This window comes from Serinus canaria, chromosome Z (assembly GCF_022539315.1).
Source record: "Serinus canaria isolate serCan28SL12 chromosome Z, serCan2020, whole genome shotgun sequence".
Classification (NCBI taxonomy): domain Eukaryota; kingdom Metazoa; phylum Chordata; class Aves; order Passeriformes; family Fringillidae; genus Serinus; species Serinus canaria.
Window position 1 is genome coordinate 29031455 of NC_066343.1, and position 21716 is coordinate 29053170.

Consider the following 21716-nt stretch of genomic DNA (forward strand, 5'->3'; position numbering starts at 1 on the left):
CTGCTTCTGCACACATCTGCACAAAGAACATATGAGAGACAGCTGGAACAGACATGTGTGAGGGGAGCAGCAGACGTGCACACCTTTGTACCAACAGAAACAAATCTCCAGAGACAGAGACAAACTGCTTTTAGAAGATGCCACTAGGACATCTGTTGTTGCCCCATGCTCCTTTTTCAGGAGATCCTAGAGGACAAATACGGGACTGCATGGATGAAAGGACTGCACCCTGAAACCTCCACAGATGAAAAATGAAGTGAAGGAACCAAAGCCTGTCTGTGGCTGGCTTCCACTAGTGCTCCTGAAACTGTGCAAAGCACCAGCAAACAGCCAGAGGAGCAGAATGTACCAAACACAACACAAGGTCCAGAAGCAGTCAGTCAATAAGGCTGGAAATACCTTGCCTGGGAACAGCTCCTGTCAAAACACTGGGACAATGAGCTCACAGTACTTACAAAAGCAACGGGATCGTTGCTCCGGGTCCCAACTATGCTGAACTTCTTCACATACTCATTGTTTTTCAGTGCTTCTGCAAAAGCTTTTAGAGTTGGTATGGGAATATTCTGTGACAAGAAATGCAGAAGTCATGTGTTAGGCCATCATCTGTATGCAATAAATATGCAATACATGCAAAAGATACTTTTAACTTCTCATCAAGGTCAAATCACCAAATGCACTGAAGTAATTTGGGAAGGAGTTGAAAAATGTTTTCACAAGTTCTCTTGCTATAACCATCATGTTCTAAGGAGCATGGCAATGTCTTCATCCTATTTTGTGCTCTGCTGAAAGCTCACTGCCTTGATTTGAAGCCACATCTCTGCTCTTTAGTTGCCCAGAAACTCAGCTACCTAGGAACATGGGCATTGTGGGGATGCTTGTAACCTGGATCTGGGAGCCTACAAAGCACTGTTCCTGTGCTCTCTGATACAAATGGCAGCACTGAGAAGCATTCATGTCCCGTTCAGAAAACTTTCACCAATGGGAACTGATCCAGAAAGGCCTGAAATTATCTCCTCGTAACACAAATCACAGACACCCCTGACTGCTTTATACAACCTCTTACAGGCTAACAATTGTCATGCCGTGTCTCAGCCCAGAAAACAATCCATGCTGCTTTTTCTGAGTTCCTTCAAAAATCAGTATTTTTCACTTATAAAGAACTTTAGATGCCCTTTTCAGCTGTTCAAATTTTCACCTAAAATTGTAAGTGGCATCCTCACCTTGGACTTCTTGCCACACCATTTGGATCCCACCATGTGTAGTCATCTATACTCAAAGTCATCTGCAGAGCCATGACACAGCACCCAGCAGCATTGAATCTCCACTGTCACTCCCCAGTTCTCCAAACCCCATCCCAAAGTCATGAGTTCAACACACAAAAATAGTGCCTGCCTGCCTGCCCAGTCCTCAGCCTTGTGTTCTCAAGGGGTGGGGGTCACTAGCCTGAATCAAATACATTAAATTAAAAATATTTCTGTTGTAGAAAGGTGTGGGTAGCACAGCAAAAATGTCTTTGGTGTGCACATGCAGTTAACCTTGTTCTCACTGTTTAGCTATGTCATCATTTAACAGACCCCATAAATAGAAACTGTATGTTTTAGTCTATGTATGCGTCCCAAAGGCACATACATAGACTAAAAAAATATACTATGTCCTGACTTGCTTTCTACAAGAAGTAAAGGAGTCCACAGAAGGGATGGTTGGGTGGTAGAAAGAGTCATCTGCAAGAAGGGTGACTTCTTCATATTTTTATGGCAAATATCTGGATTATAAAACCTTTTTCCTCCCACATCTTATAACATACATCAACATTCCCTCCACCAAATATACCTGTCTAAGTCATTAAAGCAACCTAAAATGGCTTTAACCAGAGAGCCAGTTTTGAGTTTCCCCAGACCATGTTCAACACAGCTCAACGCAGCTCCATTTTTCCAGGCACTTAGAGGAATCCTCCCTCTACCAATCCCAGGCCTTTGTCCCACAGCAGGTAACAATCCATTCTGCTGCCCACAGTGGAGATGGGAAGTACTGGTGTTTCTTGTCTGGCTATCTTCAGTGTGATGGTACTGCTCTGAGCAGCAAAACAGACTCAGTGTCTGCCTTCTGTGCATCAGCATCTTGTTACTAAGAGAGGAGGGTAGAAAGGGGCAAATACCATAATGTTGTTCAGGTTGACTTCCTCAAGGTCAGGATCATTGCTTTGTATTCGTTTCAGAGTTTCCTCCACATCTGTTGAGTTTGGCTCCTCATCGGGAACTGGTTTGTACTGTGTGGGCTTAATCACACCTGCAAGCGAAAAGCAAGATGTCAAAATGAAAGCAGCCTGAGTAGCACGATGTTTTCTTTGAGTGTTTTCCTCCTCTTCCAGAAGTGGAGAGATGGAAGCATGACCTGACAAGCAGCCATGAGATGAGAAGCCACTCCACTGGGGCCACATAGCACAGGACAGCCAGTGCCTGCTGCTGTGTGCTGCTGAGGACCAAATCTGAGTGACAGGAGGCACACTGCCTGCGTGGGGCTGTCCCTTGGAAAGTGCTGGCTCCCAGATGGCACCAGGGAAGTGGCTGACACCACACTGGCTGGCACGGGGCAAGGATGCACCAGAGATGGCCCCAGCAATCGCAGGCTGCTCTGACATGCACAGCTCTAGCCTTCAGCCTAAAAATAATCATCGCTTTGCCCCCGCTAGCAGCTTCAAAGCCGAGTGCTGCAGCTTGCTGACATAAATCACTCACTGTTGAGGCCTTCTTTGTTCACGATGGTGCTGCTCCCCAGGGCCTCATAGTACTGCTGGTTACTCATCAAGGTGTGCATGCCAAGGATGGCTACAGAAACAGAAGAACATGACTTACTGTGGGCTCCAGGAAAAGACACAGCACACTACCTTTCTCTGTGCAAGCACAGAAAAACATAAAAAGAGAAGACAAAGCCCCTCAGCTGATATAAATATACAACAGTGCTCCAATGAGCTCTCTTGTTTATTCCAGTGTAGCCTGAGCCATAGGAGAAGAGGAACATCATCTTGTGGACAATGAACATTCAAAGCTTCCCAGTAACCTACCCGATTCAGCATCACATGAAAATAATGAGGAGAAGACAGTAAAAAACTCCAAAAAATGTCACTGTTAGGTTTTAGCACAAGTGGCCCAGTCCAGCAGGAGCCTGAACATCCTCATCACACTTCCTCACTGGGCACATGCCACACAACTCCACAGCTTGGAGAAGGAGCTGTGCCCCACATGGAGCCAAACCAACCCCAAGGCAGCAGGGAGGTGACTGTCACCTGCAGCACAGCAATGCCCATTGTGTTTTCACTCACCAGGCTGGAGTGCTGCACTTGGTACTTTGGAAGGTGACATTGTGAGAAGCTGAAGCTCTGCTGTCCTGGTCAAAATGTAGAGAGTGGTGCTATGAACACCACTCAAATGCTGTAAGAGCCCAAAAGCCAAACTCAGCCAATTTGTGTCTCAGACTCAAGACTGCAAAGCCAAATTGAACCATGAAAATTCAACCATGTCTGGGGGCTCTGGTGAACTTCCTGGCATCTGCAAATGACCAATAAGAAATCAGTGGCTTAGGAACTTCTGGGTAAAGAGTTTGTTTCTAAAAGCAACCCTGCTATGCACAGAAAGATCAATTTTGAAAATAAACTGATTTTTGAATCAACTAATTTTTTTTTCAGTAGCTATATGACTTTTTAAAGAAAAATGCAGATGCATGAATATTTGTTGAAACAGACACATCTGAACAAGTCTTAATCTCTGGATAGACACAGTTGTGAAAACAATAAATTTCTCCCCAAAATCCAAGCACTGAACCACAAAGGCACTTTTTAGACTTGGTTAACACCAGTCTGTCACCATGTTCTGTTGCTTAGGCCAAGAAGGGCTGGAATTTGTAGGAGAAAGGTATCCTTGAAGCCTAGCACAAGAACAGGTTATAGTGGCAGCTCATTCTGATTCAGTGTCTGGGTTGCACAGGCTAGACAGCCAGAAGCAAAGTGTCTCAGTGAAATTCCCCATGGCCCCCAGAACATTCCCAACTGGATCTCACAGAGCCAAGCAGTCTCCATCTGAAAGTCTGAGTGAGGTTGGGCACTTCAAGTGTGATGGTTTGTATTTTAGGTCACCCTTTTCTCTGTCAATTTCTTGTAGATGGAATTTTCAGGGGTGCAACACAGGTTGGAAAAAGAATTTGCAGGTTCAGCATTTTGGTAACTCAGATTGTCCCCAGATTGCAACTTATTTGTACAATGAAATCTCTCCAGTGGCCAGGAGTGTGAGTATCTGGACTGCAGAGAGAGGTAAGCATCTGCTGTCATGACCACGCATTTTGGGGGCTCCTGTTTGTGCTGGTGGACAAGAGGGACCCACTCTTTCTAAGTCTGGTGCTTATGATGCATTCTCCAAAGGAACTCAGGCAGAATGAAGGCACTCCATTTCTGTCTCCCTCACCTGACCAAAGGCATGGGAGCCCTTCCAGGGCTACTGGGAGCCACCCTCCTGGCCTTGCCAAGGAAGGGATCCAGCACACCACAGCTCACAATGATCCCTGCTAAGCAGGCAGAAGCAAAGCTGTCACTGTCAATACTGAGATTCCAGCACAATTAGTATCACATCAGTACTCCTGCTCCCACTTAAGTGTATTCTCCCAGCAACTGTAGAACAAGCTGCCCTGAAGAGCTTTTCCATGGGACAATAATTGCTGCACAGATGTGTAGCTTAAAAAGGCAGATTTTATAGGATAGAGCTTTACAAGACTCAAGGAGCTAAGTCCACACGATGGCCTTCAGCAACATACCAGTATTGTCATCTGACTGTGTGACCACACAAATCAACAACAAATCCACCACTTAAAATGTGTTGAAAAACTCCTTAACAACCACCAGGCCTGAGTGTTACTGAAAGACTTCTGTAACCTGGCAGATCCTTTAACAGGTTGCACAAGAAATCCACTTGGTCTGCTTGACTGTTTCCTAAGATTTGGTTTGAAGCAAGTTTTGCTCTTGAATGTGCAGGCTGGAATTAGCAACAGACAGTGGCAGAGACAAAGGAAGAGATCAAACCACACACTGTTCCATACATAAACGCTTCTTCTCCCTCCTCAGCTTTGGTCTACGCTCTTGACTGAATCACATAGGCTTAGAGTAATTATTTTTACAAATAAATAAATTCTGACAGAACTGACAGCATTTAGGGAAGCAGCAAGAAGTGCAATAGCTCATTTCTTACAAAAGAACAAAATAACCCCTAGGAGCTGGACAACGTTCACCCCTGATTACTGTGAAATTATTTTACCAGCAATGTCACAGAGTTCTGCATCAGAGGCATTAGCAAGGGCTTCCTCCAGTTCTGGCTCCAGAGTCACACTTTCCAAAACAGGATCCATCGGCTTCTGCTTGGGAATCCAAGCCTTTCCTGTAAATGCAAAATGAGGTCACTCTCAGTATAAGCCACAGCACCCAGTTCACAGCTACCCTTGCAGCTGCATTTCCATGCTGTGAGATTTGAAAAGTACAAAGGACAGAGGGGGGACAAGAGAACAACCAGAAGAGAAACTGAATCCCTTTCCATCAGCTTGGTCTGAGTCCTGCTGCCATGCACAGGGGAGGCACCTGCCTGACATGGGCAGCTGCAGAGCTCAGCCCTTCCAGCAGCACACTGGAACAGGATCATGGCTGCTCATGGCCCAGCACTTGGAAAGGCATGCACAGCCTGACCCTGCAGGTCCTCGCTTCTTCAAAGGCTGCACAAAAGGGGTGAAGGTTTGCCAGCACTCAAGAGAGGTCCATACCCAGCATCGTGCAGGATGGGTCCTGCCACCGAGACACCTCTTGCTGTTGTGCACATTGGCAAGGCAGATGGCACACGACTCAAGAGGGTGGAAAGGAGGTGGTGGAAAGCTCTGGGAGCAAGTAGAGACAGCCCTTCAATAAACACATGGGATTCAAGGAGGAGCAGGCTTAGGACAGCTGGTCTCACTCAACCCCATTGCAAAGACATACCAGATGGAGATTCCTGTGCTTTATCTCTCTGGACAGCAAAAGGCCACAAAGCAGACCTATTCCCTGCAATTCAAAGGTGCAAATCCACAGGTCCAGCTGGTAATGCCAACTTGTCATCTTAGCTGCTTGCTCATGGCCTTTTCCTAAGGGGAGTGCCCCCATGGATGAGAGGCTGGAGCTTTGGATGCAGTGGGCTCCCTGCCAGTCCCCCATCCCAATGCTGGTGGCATCCTCTGGGCAAGCCACCAGGCCTTCTCTGCCGGGGCTGGCTGCATCCCAGGAGCAGGGGGCAGCAGACGGGGATGATGGCCCTGCACAGCTGCTCCCAGCTCCTTACTGCTCGTGCTGCAATGGGCAGCAGATCCTTCTCAGAGGCAGAATGGGTCAGGTCTGGGATTTCACAACACAGCATCCACCTGTGACAACCCCCCCCCCCCCCCAAAAAAAAAAAGAGAGAGGCTTGTGATGTTTTATGACTCCACAGCAGGGAGCAGTCTGCTGGGTAAATCCAGCATTGCTGGGACAGGGGTAGGAGGGCTCTGGGAATATTTTGGAGCAGTCCCCTCCCCTAAAATAGTCCTGGATCACTGCACAGATAGCGACTGCAAAAGGCCTGGTCTAGCATGCCAGCCAGGACTATTTTTGTCACCTCCCTGAAACCAGAGTCAGTGGCACCAAAAGGGAGAAACAATCCTGCTGCTCAGGGATATGCAGACAGGGGCTAAATTTAGCCTCAAGGAAGAAGCAATTGACCTCAGGGTCCCCAGGGACAAAATGGAGGCTGCCGTGAACAGCCTTGTGCTCCTATGCTCCACCTGCACGCTGCCACTCCAACAGAGAGAGCAGGAATCTGCCTCCTGAGACACAGCTGCTCTTGCAAAAATAGGCAGAGCATCATGTGCCTGCACAGCCAGGCACCTTCTGGGTACTCAGCAGGAAAATGCCTGCCCTGGCTTGGTGTGGAGATCTGAAAGCCCCGTCCCACCAGCTGCATGGCTGGCAAACTGAATGTACCTTCTGGTGTGCACAGCACCAGCAGAGAACAAGAGAAACAGGGCAAACTTAATTCTGCTGTCATGCAGTAACTACTTCTGACACCTCAGTGACACCAGAATTTCTGGGGTTTAGTTCTAGTTTAATTTTAATTACCTAATTTGAGTAAATTTCTAAGTTCTACAAAGTTTTGTATCTCAGTGGTGCTTTGTTACAAGATGGAACTTTAAATTAAACAGTGCATGCAGGATAAAGACAATGCATGACATTTTATGCCACAGGATGTCTGCACAGCCCCACTCCCACCCTGCCCAGCTGCACAGCCAGGGACAGAACCTCCCATGGCCAACTAGTAAATCACCCTCCAAATTGCAAACGTGGTGATTTATTTACAGCTTCATCACAGTTGTAAATATGTAATTTACCATCTCTGGCTCACAGTCAATATAAATAGTGTCTTCTCTCAACAGCATGTTACAAATGAAAATATGTTTCATGCTTTTGAGATCACAACAGACTGAAATATGATGCTGCAGACTCAAAATGCTTGAAATACCTCTGTCTCCTGCAGAACACTGCTTCTACCTTCTGGGCTAGCCAGGTGGATAAGCAACACTGGACTGGGGCACATCTGAAAGGTATCAAACCAGTCTTCCTGATAGTACTCAATTTACTCATTTACTTCTCTCAAGGATTACTTTCTAAAAAAAATAACACCTCAGGTTTGATTAAATGAACAGATTTTACACAAGCTCTTTTTAAGAGAGCCATGTAGGCCAGTAAGGAGGCAACTTTCAGAAAGCCCTTCAGTTAGGAAACAGGTTCATATGCCCATATTTTCAAGCACTTTTTTTTACACTGGCCAACCATTAGCATGAGTATCACAGAACCAGATTCTCTGCTGCATGGGGGATCACAGGACAGAGGGAGACACAACAGCTGAGGGAAGTTACTGAGAAGCTCCTGGAATGCAGAGGCAAGGACTGAGCAGATCATGTCCCATGTCAGATGATATTTGGAGTTCTAACGGGAACAGGAAAGTCACTTGGATAATGGGTCATATACAAGGAGAACAGCAAAAGATGCCAGAAGGAGAGGAAAAGAAAAGAGGCAGAGGAAAACCCTGCTCACAGGCCTCAGGGCATGCAGAGCAGGAGTGCAGCAGCTGCTACACAGTATGGTGCAGGAAGACACAAACCAGCAACCTGCAGGAGACTGGGAAATAAGGCTGGAGTTGTCAAGAGATTATGAGAACTAGATGGGAACTGCTGGGCCTCATCACAGCTGCAGAGAGCTGTGGAGTTTCTCTACGGTGAGGAGCTTGGAGAGTCACAATGGAGAGTGGAAGGCAACAGTGAAACATGGAGCTTACCATGAGGAGCTCACAGGAGAACAGGGCAAAGAGGAACAGGAGAGGACAGAAGATGATTTCTTTCCCAGAACCTGATACAGATGCAGTGGCATGGGGATGGGAGAAGGCTGCACCGTGGTACAACTTCTGTCCAGCGTTTAACAACATATCAGGTGGTGCCCAAAGCAGCCAGCACAGGAACCTCTTGGGCCCACCCAGCTTATCAGCCAGCCTGGGCTGGGGCTAGGCAGCAGAGAGAGCAGATTCACCACCCCAGCAGTGTCAAAAAGAAGTTTTGTCAACACAGGTCAGACATAACCCTTCTGCTATGCACCCACTATGCCTGCATTGTGACACACCCAGCATGGTGCAAAGGGTGACCATACCTCTCTTTTCGCCCGTGAAAGGAACCAGGTCTTCTCTGTCTTTAATGTCCTTTGCCTGTTTTTCTAGGTGGGCCATGAGTTCCTCCCTTTTGAAAGGGCCAGTTGGTGGCTTTTGCGTCTGGTCCCGCTGCCTGAGCCCTGCTGGCAGCAGTGCATTCTAGACATGGAGGGGAGAAACACGGGTTATCCCTGCAGGCCACAATCCCCATCCATCAAACACTCTCCCCTCCACACTCCCCTCTTTGCACCAATCTTCTTCCACAGTGCTGGACAATTTGATTCTCCTTGTGTCAAAGGTTATCTTCATCCAGCCCCACTGATTCCCACATCATCCAAGATATGTGATGCTCCTTCCCCCCTTCAGTTTCAAATGCTGCCCAGTAGGTGTTTTTCTGCAACATCAGCTCCAGCCCTTTCTTTCTGGAAGCTGTCAGCCACCTTCTCCCCACTATATGAGTCTGTCCAAGTGCCCATAATGCTCCATGTGTCCCAACAAGACCAGTTCAGTTAAATCTCATGATCTTTCACAGAGCAGATCAGAGAGCTCTGGTGGTCTCTTCTGCCTTTCAGGATCAATCACACAACTGCAGAGAGGAGATCACTTGGTTGCAGAGCAAAACCCCTGTGAACCCCAGCTTTTTTTCAAGCTGCCCCCTTACTATTCAGTCACGTAAGCCTCCACGGGAAGTTGGTTCGTGCTTGACACATATGGCACGTAAACACCTGCTTATATTTAAATATAGAACAGCCTTAATGCAGTAAGTAAGACTATTCCCAGATTTGACACTAAGCATGTTCTTTAAAGCTTTACTGGATAGAAGTCGACATTTACTTTTTAAGACATCCAAGGTGATGCTGAACAACACACTTTGATTTTTCCATGCCTGCCTGATAAAAGTAGTTCATTATAATTTATGTCTGTATCAGTGAAAAGCCTGGGAAGGAAAATTACTAATAGGAAGCAGATAGAACCAGGAAACCCTGGAGGGCAAGAGAAGTGTGTGAATTGCACAAGCAGGGAGGCACAGGAGACAGCTTGCTTCCACGGACTTCATGCTGTGCAAAGCAACAATGCACTCTTCAAGCAGACTACACCTGCACTGTCCATAATTATTTTACCTTTCTTCATCTTCCCCAGAATGCTGCCTGACTCTGTGTCTTCTGAGGTAGCTGTAACTAGCCCATCAGCCCGTACACTTAATCCTGGGAGCCAGTTTTCCAGCTCTCAAATATTTTCCTGCATTACAAGTTAAAATACTGATGATGCAACCTACAGCACCCATTGTTTACCACAGAAACACTAACTGCATGTTGCAGGAACAATTTCTCACTTGGCAGTGCCCAAGCTCCTCGAGTATCACTGCCGTAAACCAGAGGCCAGCCAGTTGGCTCTGCACATTCCCTGCATCAGGACAATGCTGGTTCCAAAAACCTTTCACCAGCTTGGCTCCAGCACCCCCCATGTTTGCGTATGTGCAGCTCCTGCTGATGCTAGGAGGTTGCTAAAAATAAACTGTCCCACTTTGCAAAACTCCGGGATTTGGAATTCTGCCTAAATGGAGGAAAATACAGGCCATTTGAAGTTTGTTACAAAAAACTCAATCCCAAGACACCAAAAAAAATCCCTGAAAAACCTCAAACCCAGCAACCCACAAAGCATTCCCTCCAAGGTGGCCTGCTCAGAAACAGAGATCCATTTTCCACAGGATTACTGCACTGCACCAGCATTGGCTCATATTGCTGCTGCAAGTCACAGATGCTCATCACATTGGGAAAAGGGCAGGAAAACAGAAACAAAGATACACAGGTAGACTGTGCTTCCAGTGGCAAAAATTTCTTCTGTGTATCTGCAGCCAGTCTCTTCCACTCTTGCTCCAGGTACAGGCTCTGCAAAGGATCCCACTGAAATACAGATTACTAATGCAGCCCACTCCCCCACAATTACTAAGACTCACGACCTAATGTCTCAATTAAAAATTACTTACATCAGGATCCAGCTCTTCCAGTTCATTCTCTAACTTCCTGAGCTCCTCCTCTGTCAGAGATCCAAGGATCTGATCTTCATCTAGGTCTCGGTATTTTTCTAGCTCCTTTCTGTAAGACATCTTAGCGGAGTCTCGTGGATCTCACTTTTGTGCTGTAACAGAACCTGATGTGAAAACAAGAAGCGTTAAGACTGAACACACGAAGCACGATGCTGCAGCCTGCCTGGCTGGGGAACACTGAACACTCCAGAGCTGGAGATTTGTGCTTAAAACATAGCTGGTTTCAAAAGATTGCTCAGGCACCCCTTTCATATCCCACACACAGATAATCACCCACAGACGTGAGAGCAGCGCAGCTCCGGGAGCACATTGCCCCACCACGGATGTACGGGACAGGACTGAGGAAGTTCTTGGTACAGGACCCTGGCTAGGGATGTCTTTCTGCAAGCAGTGCTAGATGTTAATGAAGCATCCTAGGCACTTATTTCTTCGAAGGACAATAAACCTTAAGTCATGAAGCCTGCAGCTCTCATGGCCTTACAAGCCCGCAGTAACACCGCCCTGCACATGGCACTCCAGATAACATTGTTACCAGATGGGAAAACAGATTTGTAGCACCACTGAGTATCTCTGAGCCCTGAAAACCTCCACCAGGCTACAGCGTGTGGCACTTCTTCCCCTATTTTAAAGCCACAAGGAGATCAGGAAGTATTATCCACTCAGGTTCAGGAGGCTGCCAGTTAAATGTGCTATTTAGTGACCCACCTTTCCTTGGACAACACATGTTTGCACTGCTGCCAGCTAAGCAGCTGACCTGTGCGCTACTGCACGTTCTACAGCAATCCTTCAAGAAGAGAAGTGAAATGGTCTATCTGGATAATCCCTGCTGACCTCAAGGTTTGGCCCATGTCTCCTAATATAATGTGCCATACACAATCATATGCATGTAACTGGACCTCTGCAAGCAAGAAGGCTGCAGAGAAAAAGGTCTATGTGTTTAAAATATGCAGGTGGGTTAAAAGTACACTCACACACAAAAGCATATCCAGCTCTGCTCTTTTGCTGACAATCTCCTTCTGCTCCACGGCACTGCCTGTACATTTATATTTTTTTGGCTCTGTTTTTGCAGAGAATATCGAGTCCTAGATAATTTAAAGTGACTTTTCTTAAAGTGTTTCTATTCTTTTGAGCGACATGTACATTAAAAATAACAGCAAGGCTTGTGTATTTTCTAGGGAGCCAAACATCTTGAGTTTCTATAAATGGTCTCTTCTCCTGTGGAACATCAGAGCCCTACCCTGAATCACATCTTTCCAGCTTTGCTTGTCCCCTCAGGACAGATTATGCTCTTATGATCACTCTTCATCAGTGGAGAAGTTTCTTTGTACAAGTTACAACACAGCTGCTGTTCCAGATAGGAAAATTATCTTTAGCTTGGTCACAAAAGGGCACAGTAATGCACACATGCTTGCTCAACAGCAAGCCCTTAAATTTAGAAGCTGTCATCTTGTCAGACGTTTGGTTCCCCACTAGTGTGATGGCAATTCCTGCATCACTCACATTCCTGCCACTCGCCACTTAGAAGGTGAAGTGCGAGGAGATGGTGCCTTCTTGATGGGAGAAACAGCTCCTGAAGCTCAGTGAAAATCAGCTTTTCACTGGGCTGCTTTGCTCCAAGGAGCAGCCATCAACCTGTGGGCACGGCAGCCAAGGGCGGGCAAGAGGGTGGAGAGGAAGCAGGGGCGGTGTGGCTCAGCGGGTCTGGCTGAGTGAGGTGGTGGAAGGAACCCCTCACTCCTGTGCTTCACCAGCGCCCCGCAGCCCGCAGTGCAGGGCTCCTGAGCTGCCAGTCTGGCAGCCACCAGCCAGCCTTTGAGCCATGTCCAGCAGCTCAGCCCCTGCAAGCCTGCCCTTCCTGCCAGCACAGAGAAGGGCAGAGACTTTCCTGCAGTTACCCATGAACACTGAGGTGGGAGTTCCTAGAAAAGCAGCCTGGACTTGGATCTGGATATGTGCTGTGCTACTGCAGCCTCACATTGCAGTGCATGAGCCACCACTAGCCTGGATTTCATGTGCCATATGTACATGAAATGTGCATATGGCACATGTAGTTTTGACAATTATGCTGTGGAAGGAGCAGGAGCTATATAGGAGCAAGCAGAAAGGCAGAGAATAACCCACCCCAGGCTGCTAAATTCCCTATAATGGCTTAAAATATCCCCACCTGCCACACACAGAGCAATATCTGTCTTGGCTACTTGAGGACAACTATTCCCAGAGGCAGCCACAGACCCTCCCCAGGAATGCAGGCAAGACTGCAAGCAGGGGCCTGTCTGGGACCAGAGTGCAGCCCCGCAGGGTGACCTTGTTGCCTCCCTGCAGAAGGACAGAGATGTCAGCACTGAGAGGCAGGACAGACACGGGATGTCAGTGCACACAGGCAACGCTTCTGGAAAACGCCTCAGGTTTCAAAGCATCTTGCAGAGATATGAAGCCGAGGCTGCATATAGCAAAGGCCCTGAGGGTTGAAGACAGGTGCAGAGCCTGCTGAAACACAGCTGAAATCCCCGTGGAGAGAATTTAATTTGCTACGTACCCCAAAGAGAAGCGTTGGAGGGGCACAGTGCCCTCCCAGACCTGCTGGGGCAGCAGGGCGGTGCTGGCGCCCCGCGCATTTCCCACAGAGAGCACACTGAGAGGACTGCTCGCAGGAGCACCAGCCTTGCCTGTGGCAGCAGGACATTCTGTACTGCTCCCATGCCTGCAGAACCAGCTGTTCAGCACCGTGTCCTCCAGCACAGCCTCCAGGACCAGCATGTTTGCTGGTGCTCCCTTATCTCCACGTCCCAGGCCTCTCCTGCCCTATCTTGCTAATGAGTGCTGGGAGAAAAAGCAAACCGGCCCATCTGCTGTAAATGGAAGAGGGCTTTCAACTGCCAGAGATAAGAAAGCAGGTAAATTCTGCCTAAGCGTAATTGTTTTTGTTTGTACAGAGTACTGAAACACCCATCAGCACAAAACAGTTCTCCCTGACTTGTGCCAGAGTCAAAGCATGGTTTAACACAGGTCCCACCTTCACCTGAGTTCAAACTAAACAACAAGATCCTTCAGTACAACTTGAGTTCTCACTCTTTCCCATTAACCCTATCACTCTTCATTCAATCAACTAAGGAAGCGTCACAAAAGAATATAAGTGCAAGATACAGATACTGCACAGAACTGACACTGTTGCAACTTTAAGTCCTCAAAAAATTGAAACTCATATAGATTACAAAGATAGCATGATATTAGGTCTCTTTGTTCAAAGTACTTGTCAGTCACACAGGAAGACAGCCCAAGCACTTGCACTTAGTAAGTCTGCACACAGGCTGGAATGCACAATGATCATCAAAACTGTTAAAGGAGAAAAATTTAATTGGCTGGGAGATAATAAAAGGTCATCTACAGGAAAGGCTGTTCTCACTATGAATATGGGAAATCAAAACCAAGCCAAACCAAACAACATTGCTGATCATGAGGGGGATAGAACAGTTTCTTTCTGAAGGGTTCAAAAGTGCTGAGCAAACAAAGGGATGCTGAAAGTAAGTGAAAATGAAAAGCATCCTGTATGACACTAGAAATAATCCTTTCACAGTGCTTTGCACTGGTACAGCCCCCTGCAGCACCATGACCTTTTTGGGGTGCCGAAACCTGAGAGCAGCACTGACGTCTGCACAGGGAAGCAGTGGAAATCCATCTGGGAAAGAGGCCCACATGGTCCCATCCCACTGTTTCACCACCAGCCAAGGGCAGGCATGGATATCCTCATGTTACTTGGCTGTGCTCTTCAGATGAGCGAGCAGGGAGGGCAGGAGCCGGGCAGCAATGGGGTTAGGCTCCAGCAGGCTGCTTGGGAAGGCTGTGGAGCAGCACCCATACTGCCGAGCCAAAAGGTCTGGTGGATTATCCCCCGTGATCCGACAGACCCAGGAAAAAGAACAAATGAGGAGAGGAAGAGCTGGGTAAAGTGACAGGAACAGCAGCAAGACAGATTTCAACAAAAGACAAAAATGTCACAGTGGAAGCCACAGGTGGTGTGTCAGGCATGCTGTGTGACACGCACCTGGCGCTCGCCGTGTGACACGCACCTGGCACTCGCCCTGTGACACGCACCTGGCACACGCTGGGCCGGGCAGCCCCTCGCCTCTCCGCACAACCACCAGCATGCCAACACCAGAACTGCACAGAAACCACTTCCCCTCATCAAAACACAGGGAAAAAGAGCAACTAAGCCCAGCAAAGGTGCAGGGCTTCCCAGGGATAAATTCTGCTGTCAGACCAAGCCAGCCCTGGCTCCGGGGGTCTGCGCATGCAGCACCATGCCCAAGGCTTGGCACGTGGGAGGGTTTGGGGCCTCCCTGGCCACTGACACACCAAACAACCACCAGAGGCAGAGGACAGGAATTCTGTATACTCTGCCACAGAATGAGAGCCACGCCCAAAAGAAATTAACATCCTTGCCCCAGACAGCCCATGAATCTACCACAAAACTTTTTCTGTGCTCTGATATGTGAAAGCAGACCATGCGGCTTGGGTTTTGGGATAAGGAGGTAGCCAAGCATGACCAGCATAGGTATTGATGATTCTTCATAAAACTGCCAAGTTTGAAGACAGAAGTCTTTTCAGGATGAAAGCCGTATTTAAGGAGCAGTGAAGGTAGGAATTCATATCATGAAGGATGGCTTGAAAACTGTTCCTGTTTGCCTGTTTGACTCACACAGGGTTTTGATTTATGAGATTTTTTTTTTTTTACAGCTTAAGTATAAATCTGAGTCAAAGTTCAGAGTTATTATTTTGCAGTATAAAAATAACAAACCAATATCAACCATCCCCTCTATAGTTGCTACAATATTTTTTTTCCTTTACTTGCAGCATAACTTAAAAGATAAATGCCAGTGTCTGGGGCTTTTTTTTTTTTTTTTTTTTGATGAAGGAGGTATACATACCTCAAGTGACCATTTCCTATAAATTCAATAAAAACTTGGTACTTTCTGTGCATACACTTAAATCTCAGTGAGTCATCCAGGTGCAGATCCAAGATGCATTCTGTGCAGATGAGAGGAAGAAATCACCTCCAGCTTTTTCATAAATAAAAACTGTCTTCTTACGTGGTCAGTCCTCTGACAAACCTTAAAGCCTGTAGTGAACCTTAACGAAATCTCAGGCAGGACTCAGACCCTTATTTCTTGGGAAGCTGCACACGTGTGCAAAGGGTCTGTCAGCCTAGAGATCTCCTCTGGCTGACAGTCAGGAAATGAAGGAGAGCTGGGGCACTGGCACTGTGGTCCAAGGCAAGGTGGGGGTTACCAGAAGCACTCGGAGAAGGGGTAGCTGTTACACATGTAGTGCTGGAGCAGGCATGGTGGGGATGTAGAGATGAAGGACATCAACCCACCAAAAAGCGAGTCTCTGCTATTCTCCCCTCCTGGGACAACTTTCAAACCCTGAGCTTGTATCCCAACATAACTGGGTGCTGGTGATTCCATGGTCAGCTCTGCTTTTTGAGGCACTGGGCAACCAGACATAACCGGCTCCTGCAGTTTCAAGAACTGACCAACAACTTACGGCCAGATCCAGCAGCCACGAAGGCAAAGATGCACATCAGCTCCTACTGAAACCACATCTAAAAATGTGAATCTATGTGAATTGTACAAAACCCAGTAGGATATCAGAGCAGAATGGAGGGAGGAGTTGGATCTATCCCCAGTGTCATCACATAGCCACACACAGCAGAAGTCTTCACTTCTGGTGCTTGTGACCATGATTTGCCCTGCCCACGAGGGGAGTCAGTGCAGCTGGTACAGGTGTGTCTCCTCCCAGCACACAGGTACCAACATCACACCTTGGCCCCACAGTCCCTTCTCTCACAGACACAACCAGAGCCTAGGAGTGGCTTTGCAAGTGACTACATACCCTGCAGTGGAGGTACAGACCTTCAAAAGTTTACTCCACTTCAAATGCACATTGTTCTTCTTAAAATGAAAGAAAGATTAATGCCTAAGACCAGTCCTTTAAGGTAATACTCTCCTGCACATTTCTGTACACCCCTTCTCAAGCAGATCTCATTTTCTAGGCAGAGAGGAAAGCATCATTTTAACAAGCCATAAACACACACCCAGGCTGCAGCATCAAGTACTGTTGGCCTGCCTGGGCTCTGCATCACCACCTTGAATGTACAAGATGATGAAAACTCTAGTTAAAGCTACAAAAGACTTTTGACAGACTCTGCTCTGGGTTTGGAGTCCAAGCTGCATTAGGAAGTGTATAGCCAGGAGATCCACATGGGAGACCCAAAGGGGATCCTCTGCTTAGCACCACTGAGCATGCAGCTGGATGCTGCATGCAATTTGATGTCCTCTAGTACAAGACAGGTATTTCCAAGCTGAACAAGCAAAAGGAATTGGACTTGTTCAGCCTGGAGAGAGGAAGGCTGCAGAGGAATCCAACTGCAGTCAGTCACATTCTGCCTAAAGGGAAATTAGTTGTAAAGAAGAAAAAACACAAATCCGTATCCTGGATGAGGAGAGTAGACAGAGAAAAGACAGGGGTGCTCCAGATGGTGAGAAGCTCTGCAATGTCAGATGTAGAAATCAGAGCACACACTCTCATTACTTCAGGCAAGGCAGCCATCAACAAGGAAGACTGAGGGACTCTCAGCCCCTCTGCAAGAAGCTCATTCTTAAGGAAATCCAACAACCAATCTGCTGTCCCTTCAGGAAACTGAAACTTCTCCAGAGAAGATCTAGATTTTGTCCCAATAAGAGTTGTTAATCTAAGACATCCTGAAATTCATATTTGAAAGGAAACATCTGGAAGAAGGCATTTTGGGTCTCTCAAAGCACACGACTTCTGACTCATGAAGTGACATACCAACCATGCAGAACATGTAACACTATCTGCAGCTACCGTCATCCCCCAAACCCCTGCAGCAGTGAAGTTCAACAGGCCAAAAGCAAGACTTACTGATGATGCAGCTTCACTCCCATGGATATCCTCATGTCAGAGCTGACATTCCCATCCTTGACATCTCCACAGCAAACTCCTTGTTGTCTGAGGTCATGCACACACTAGGGAAGGCTCCTTGCACTCAAGCTAAGTAACCTGTCCCTTTATCCACTACTGCTGAAGAAAGTCTCACACTGCTTGCACTCTCCTCAGTCTTCTCAGCTCACCCAACTCCGAACCCAATATCCAGAAACTGCCTGTATCTCCTGGCTCTCCTCTTGTCAGTAGCCCTGCAGCCTGCAAGCCACACAGCTCAATACTGGTGCTCATGAAGTGGTCTTCCTTATCAGCAAATAGCCTGGATGTTTGCTGACCAGGCCAAGATCTAACAAAGCCCAAGCACAAAGCATCCCAGCTGTATCTCCCCCACTTCACATATTTTTAACACACACACTTGTAAACAGAGTTATGTGTTCTCCTATTTGGGGTGAGGTTGTCTCATGCACCTGGCATGCACTGAGTTGTTTAATTACTAATCCCTGTGAAAAGCATGTGGGCACACTTGAGTCATTAGTGACACTCTGCGCTCAGTTCCTGCTCTGTAACTCGAACCCTTCCACTTGGAAGCTTCACAGCCAGCACAATCTCCTCCAGAAAGTGATCCTGGGTTTCTTGCCTGAGTTTCTCTTAGTCCTCAGGTGGACACACCATTTCTGTGGCACACTCTAGTTTTGGAGGGAAACCTGATGGGTGCATTATGAACATAGGAGCAGAAAGGCTCCTGTCTTGCACTGAGTAGTGCCTCAGATCCTCAGACAGGCAACGGCCATGTCTTGTAAAAGAGCCCTGCCAGAGTGCCAGAGCCAAAGCACAGTGTGCTGTTAGTAATACATGAATGCCTGCACATCCCAATCCCACCCTACTGCTAGTGTGGCTGAGGCACAGGGAATGGCAGTGCACTGCCCTACCAAGCTGCAGCTAATCAGCTCCAGACAGGCTGATGTTGCAGCAGCAGTGAGTATGCAGGGTACAGTGTGCACCAAATCTGAACGAGACACTTAGAGGCAAGACCCTCACACCATCATGCAAGGCCTGCAGAAGCAAAGGAACCAGATCCAGCTGGAAGAGCTACCAAGCTGCATGGGCGAGAGCTCTGCGGGAACATCACTGCAACCTTGCTTCCAAGCTTCTCCCCAGGCTGCTGCCAGCCAGAGTGTCCTGGGATATACAGACTTTGGTCTGACCCAGGATAACCTCTGTTATGTGTTTATCTCATTCACCATGAACAAGTAGGAAGAATTCCCTCCCAGGAGGGTGATGCAGCTCTAAGGCAGAGCCTCAGGAAGGGGGATCTTGGTCTTTGGGGATTTGCAGACACAGGCCATATGAAGCCAGAACCTCCCTATCTGAGGAGAGATCTGCTGTGAGCTGGGGATGGGCTGGACAGCCACAGAGTTTCCCGTGGTGCTTCCTCTACATGCCCAAGAACATGGGGGCATTTAGCACCACGGAGTCATGGAACACAACTTTCTGTCCTGTTTCTTCCAAGAGCCTGGTAATTTTATCAAGTGAAGATATTTGTTTACAGGTCTCTGCCTGAACAGAGGAGTGAAAACAGTCTTCCTAGCTCATGATGTGCAAATGACTGTCAGCTATAGAGGAAAAAAATCAGAAGGCAGACACAGTTTCCTTCCCCCTAGCTGTGCTTTCACAAAAACTCGTCATATCTGAAAAACTGGGAAGACACACACAGAAGAGTACAACAATTCACCTGCAAACGCTAAATTTAGTAGCAAGTTGCTCTGGGGAATAGGAACAACACATCTGGCAACTGAGGACTGGTGCTTCTTACAAAAGGTTAATTCAGGTTCTTTTGTAAAGATAAATCAAATGGTCCTTTGGGTGAATGAAAGTAAAACTTGGGCAAAGAAAATCAGTAATGAGATAGACCAGACTGTTTCCATATCTGTTTGGCTTTCCCAAATACAGTAAGGGGGTGAGAGGAAAGCAACATATTTCCAATATTATGCAAAACCACAGTATCTGGAGAAAAGGCAGCAGACCATCACAGCTGAGAAGTGTGTGAAGAACAAGATGAGTCAGGCTGGAAAACAATGCAGTGCTGAAGGAGTGGTGGGGGAAGAGCCCTGACAGGGGGAAAACAGAGACTTTGAAATGAGAAGCAGTGAGCCTGTGATGCAGTGCGCTCATTGGAATACCCAGCCATGTGTACATTAGGGCAACAGGTACAGAGGCTGTCAAGAGACAGCACTGCAAAAGGGCACTGCAGTGCGAGCAAGATGGTGCTTGGCTTCCATGTTGTAGTCCAGCTCCTCCTTTCAAGAAGGCAACAGAGCTCACTACTATAGCCTGAAGTAGGGGCTCCGTGCCCAAAAAGCTTGTCTAGTATTTGCTCTATCAAATAGTCTGAGTAAGGTGCCACCTCTCAGCACGGATTTTGACGAAAAACGAGGAAGTCATCTCTTCACTGCTGCATGATCTGGCAGGTCACACATAAGAAAGGGATTAAAAAAAAAAAAATCAAAACACTTAAAACCAAGTTCAGTCAGATGGCTGAACACCCTTGTGGTTCAAGGCCCGACACCCAAGGAAAGATGTAGAGCAAGGAGAAAGGACCTCTACATAAGGGAAGAGTAGCTGGCTCTGAAGGGAGGCAGAGCGCTATGGATTCCACCCAACAGACCACCCATGACTATATAAAAATCAGAGGGTAGAAGCTGTGTCCATCCGGATGAAGAAAGGTTATCTTTAGGATAGGCAGGGCTTTTCAAAGCAATGACTATTTCAAGCTGGAGAAAGTAGGGACAAGGCAAATAAAACAAACTACCTCAAGGAACCTTCCCCCCCCTAACTTCCACTTTTCCCTTACAAAAGCAGGACAGCTTTCTAGCGATTCATTATCTGGAAAACCATCTCCTAGAAGAGCTCCCTGGATTACAAAGGCAAGCAAAAACAGTAAAGAAGAACTCTCGGTGCCCTTTGCAACCCGGCTCAGCGCCGGGCAGAGCCCTCTCCTCCCACCGCGCCAGCACCCCGATCCCCTCCGGGATTTGCCGCGGACACGCGTTAGCGCCGCCGGCTGCCGTCCATCGCAGAGCCTCCGCCGCGGGCCTCCGCCTGCCGGCCGCGGGGCACGGCCGCTCCGAGCCCCGGGATCCTGCCTGCCCGCCGAGGGGCACGGCCTCTCCGAGCCCGGAGATCCCCGGCTGCCGCAGCGCCCGCCGCCGGCTCCGCGCATCCTGGAGCAGCGCTCCCAGCTCTGGGCACGGCTCCCGGCAGGCAGGCAAGTGTGCTGGCAGGCAGAGACGCAGGCAGGCACGGCGACCCAGCAACCAAGCAGTCCCCTTTCCTGCGCGCTACCCGGACCGCAGCGGCTCCCGCTATTTCTGTGGAGCCGGGGGCGCCTGGTGCCGGCCCAATATTGTGTCCCGAGACAAGCCGGGCCCGCCGCCCCTTCGCTCGCTTACCGCACCCGTGCGCCGCGCCGAGCCGAGCCGAGCCGTGCCGTGTCGTGCCGAGCCGAGCCGAGCCGAGTCGAGCCGAGCCGAGCCCGGGCGGCTCGTCCTGGCCGCGCCGGCTCCGCTGCTGCCAGGGGCGGGGGTCCGGCCCGGCCGCGGCCCCGGCCCGGCCGTCACTCAGCGGGGGCCGGCCCCGCCGCCCCTCCCGGCCGAGAACAGCTGCGCCCGGCTCGGCCCCCGCCCCGGATCCCGGTTTGGTCGGTCCTTACCCTCCGCCCGCACTCGGGATGGCAAGCGCCCTGCGTCCATCCCCGGGGCTGCTGTGGGGCGCTGCGGAGGGCGGCATCAAGAGCAGCATTTGTTTTTAGAGGGTTTTTCCTGCTTTTTAACTAGTCAGACACGCTGGAGCTTGTCTTTTGTCCCGTGGCAACGTCCTTTATTCAGAGTGCCGAGCCAAATGCTTCGGCAAACTGCTTTTTTGGGAAGCTCCACAACATACATACGCATCTCCTTGGGGATCCAGGACACTGTAAA

At 48.5% G+C, this 21716-nt stretch overlaps 1 protein-coding gene across 6 annotated transcripts in view; it reads right to left on the reverse strand.

The window, feature by feature from the left end:
- The window catches only part of TMOD1 (tropomodulin 1), a 26561-nt gene extending 5086 nt beyond the window's left edge, over positions 1-21475 (reverse strand). For 2 of the 6 annotated variants that reach the window (XM_009096775.4, XM_050987409.1), the window contains exons 1-7: positions 13316-13539; positions 10720-10883; positions 8735-8891; positions 5298-5417; positions 2736-2825; positions 2156-2286; positions 456-563 (exon numbers count right to left, since the gene is read on the reverse strand). In XM_009096775.4, the coding sequence (XP_009095023.1) occupies positions 456-563; positions 2156-2286; positions 2736-2825; positions 5298-5417; positions 8735-8891; positions 10720-10839 (726 nt within the window). In that variant the 5' untranslated portion in view covers positions 10840-10883; positions 13316-13539. Of the gene's footprint in view, positions 1-455; positions 564-2155; positions 2287-2735; positions 2826-5297; positions 5418-8734; positions 8892-10719; positions 10884-11052; positions 11235-13315; positions 13540-21191; positions 21423-21451 lie in introns of those variants that run through there. The other 4 variants (XM_030236803.2, XM_030236802.2, XM_050987408.1 and 1 more) reach the window with 4 other exon arrangements.
- Between the last annotated feature and the right edge of the window lie 241 nt (positions 21476-21716).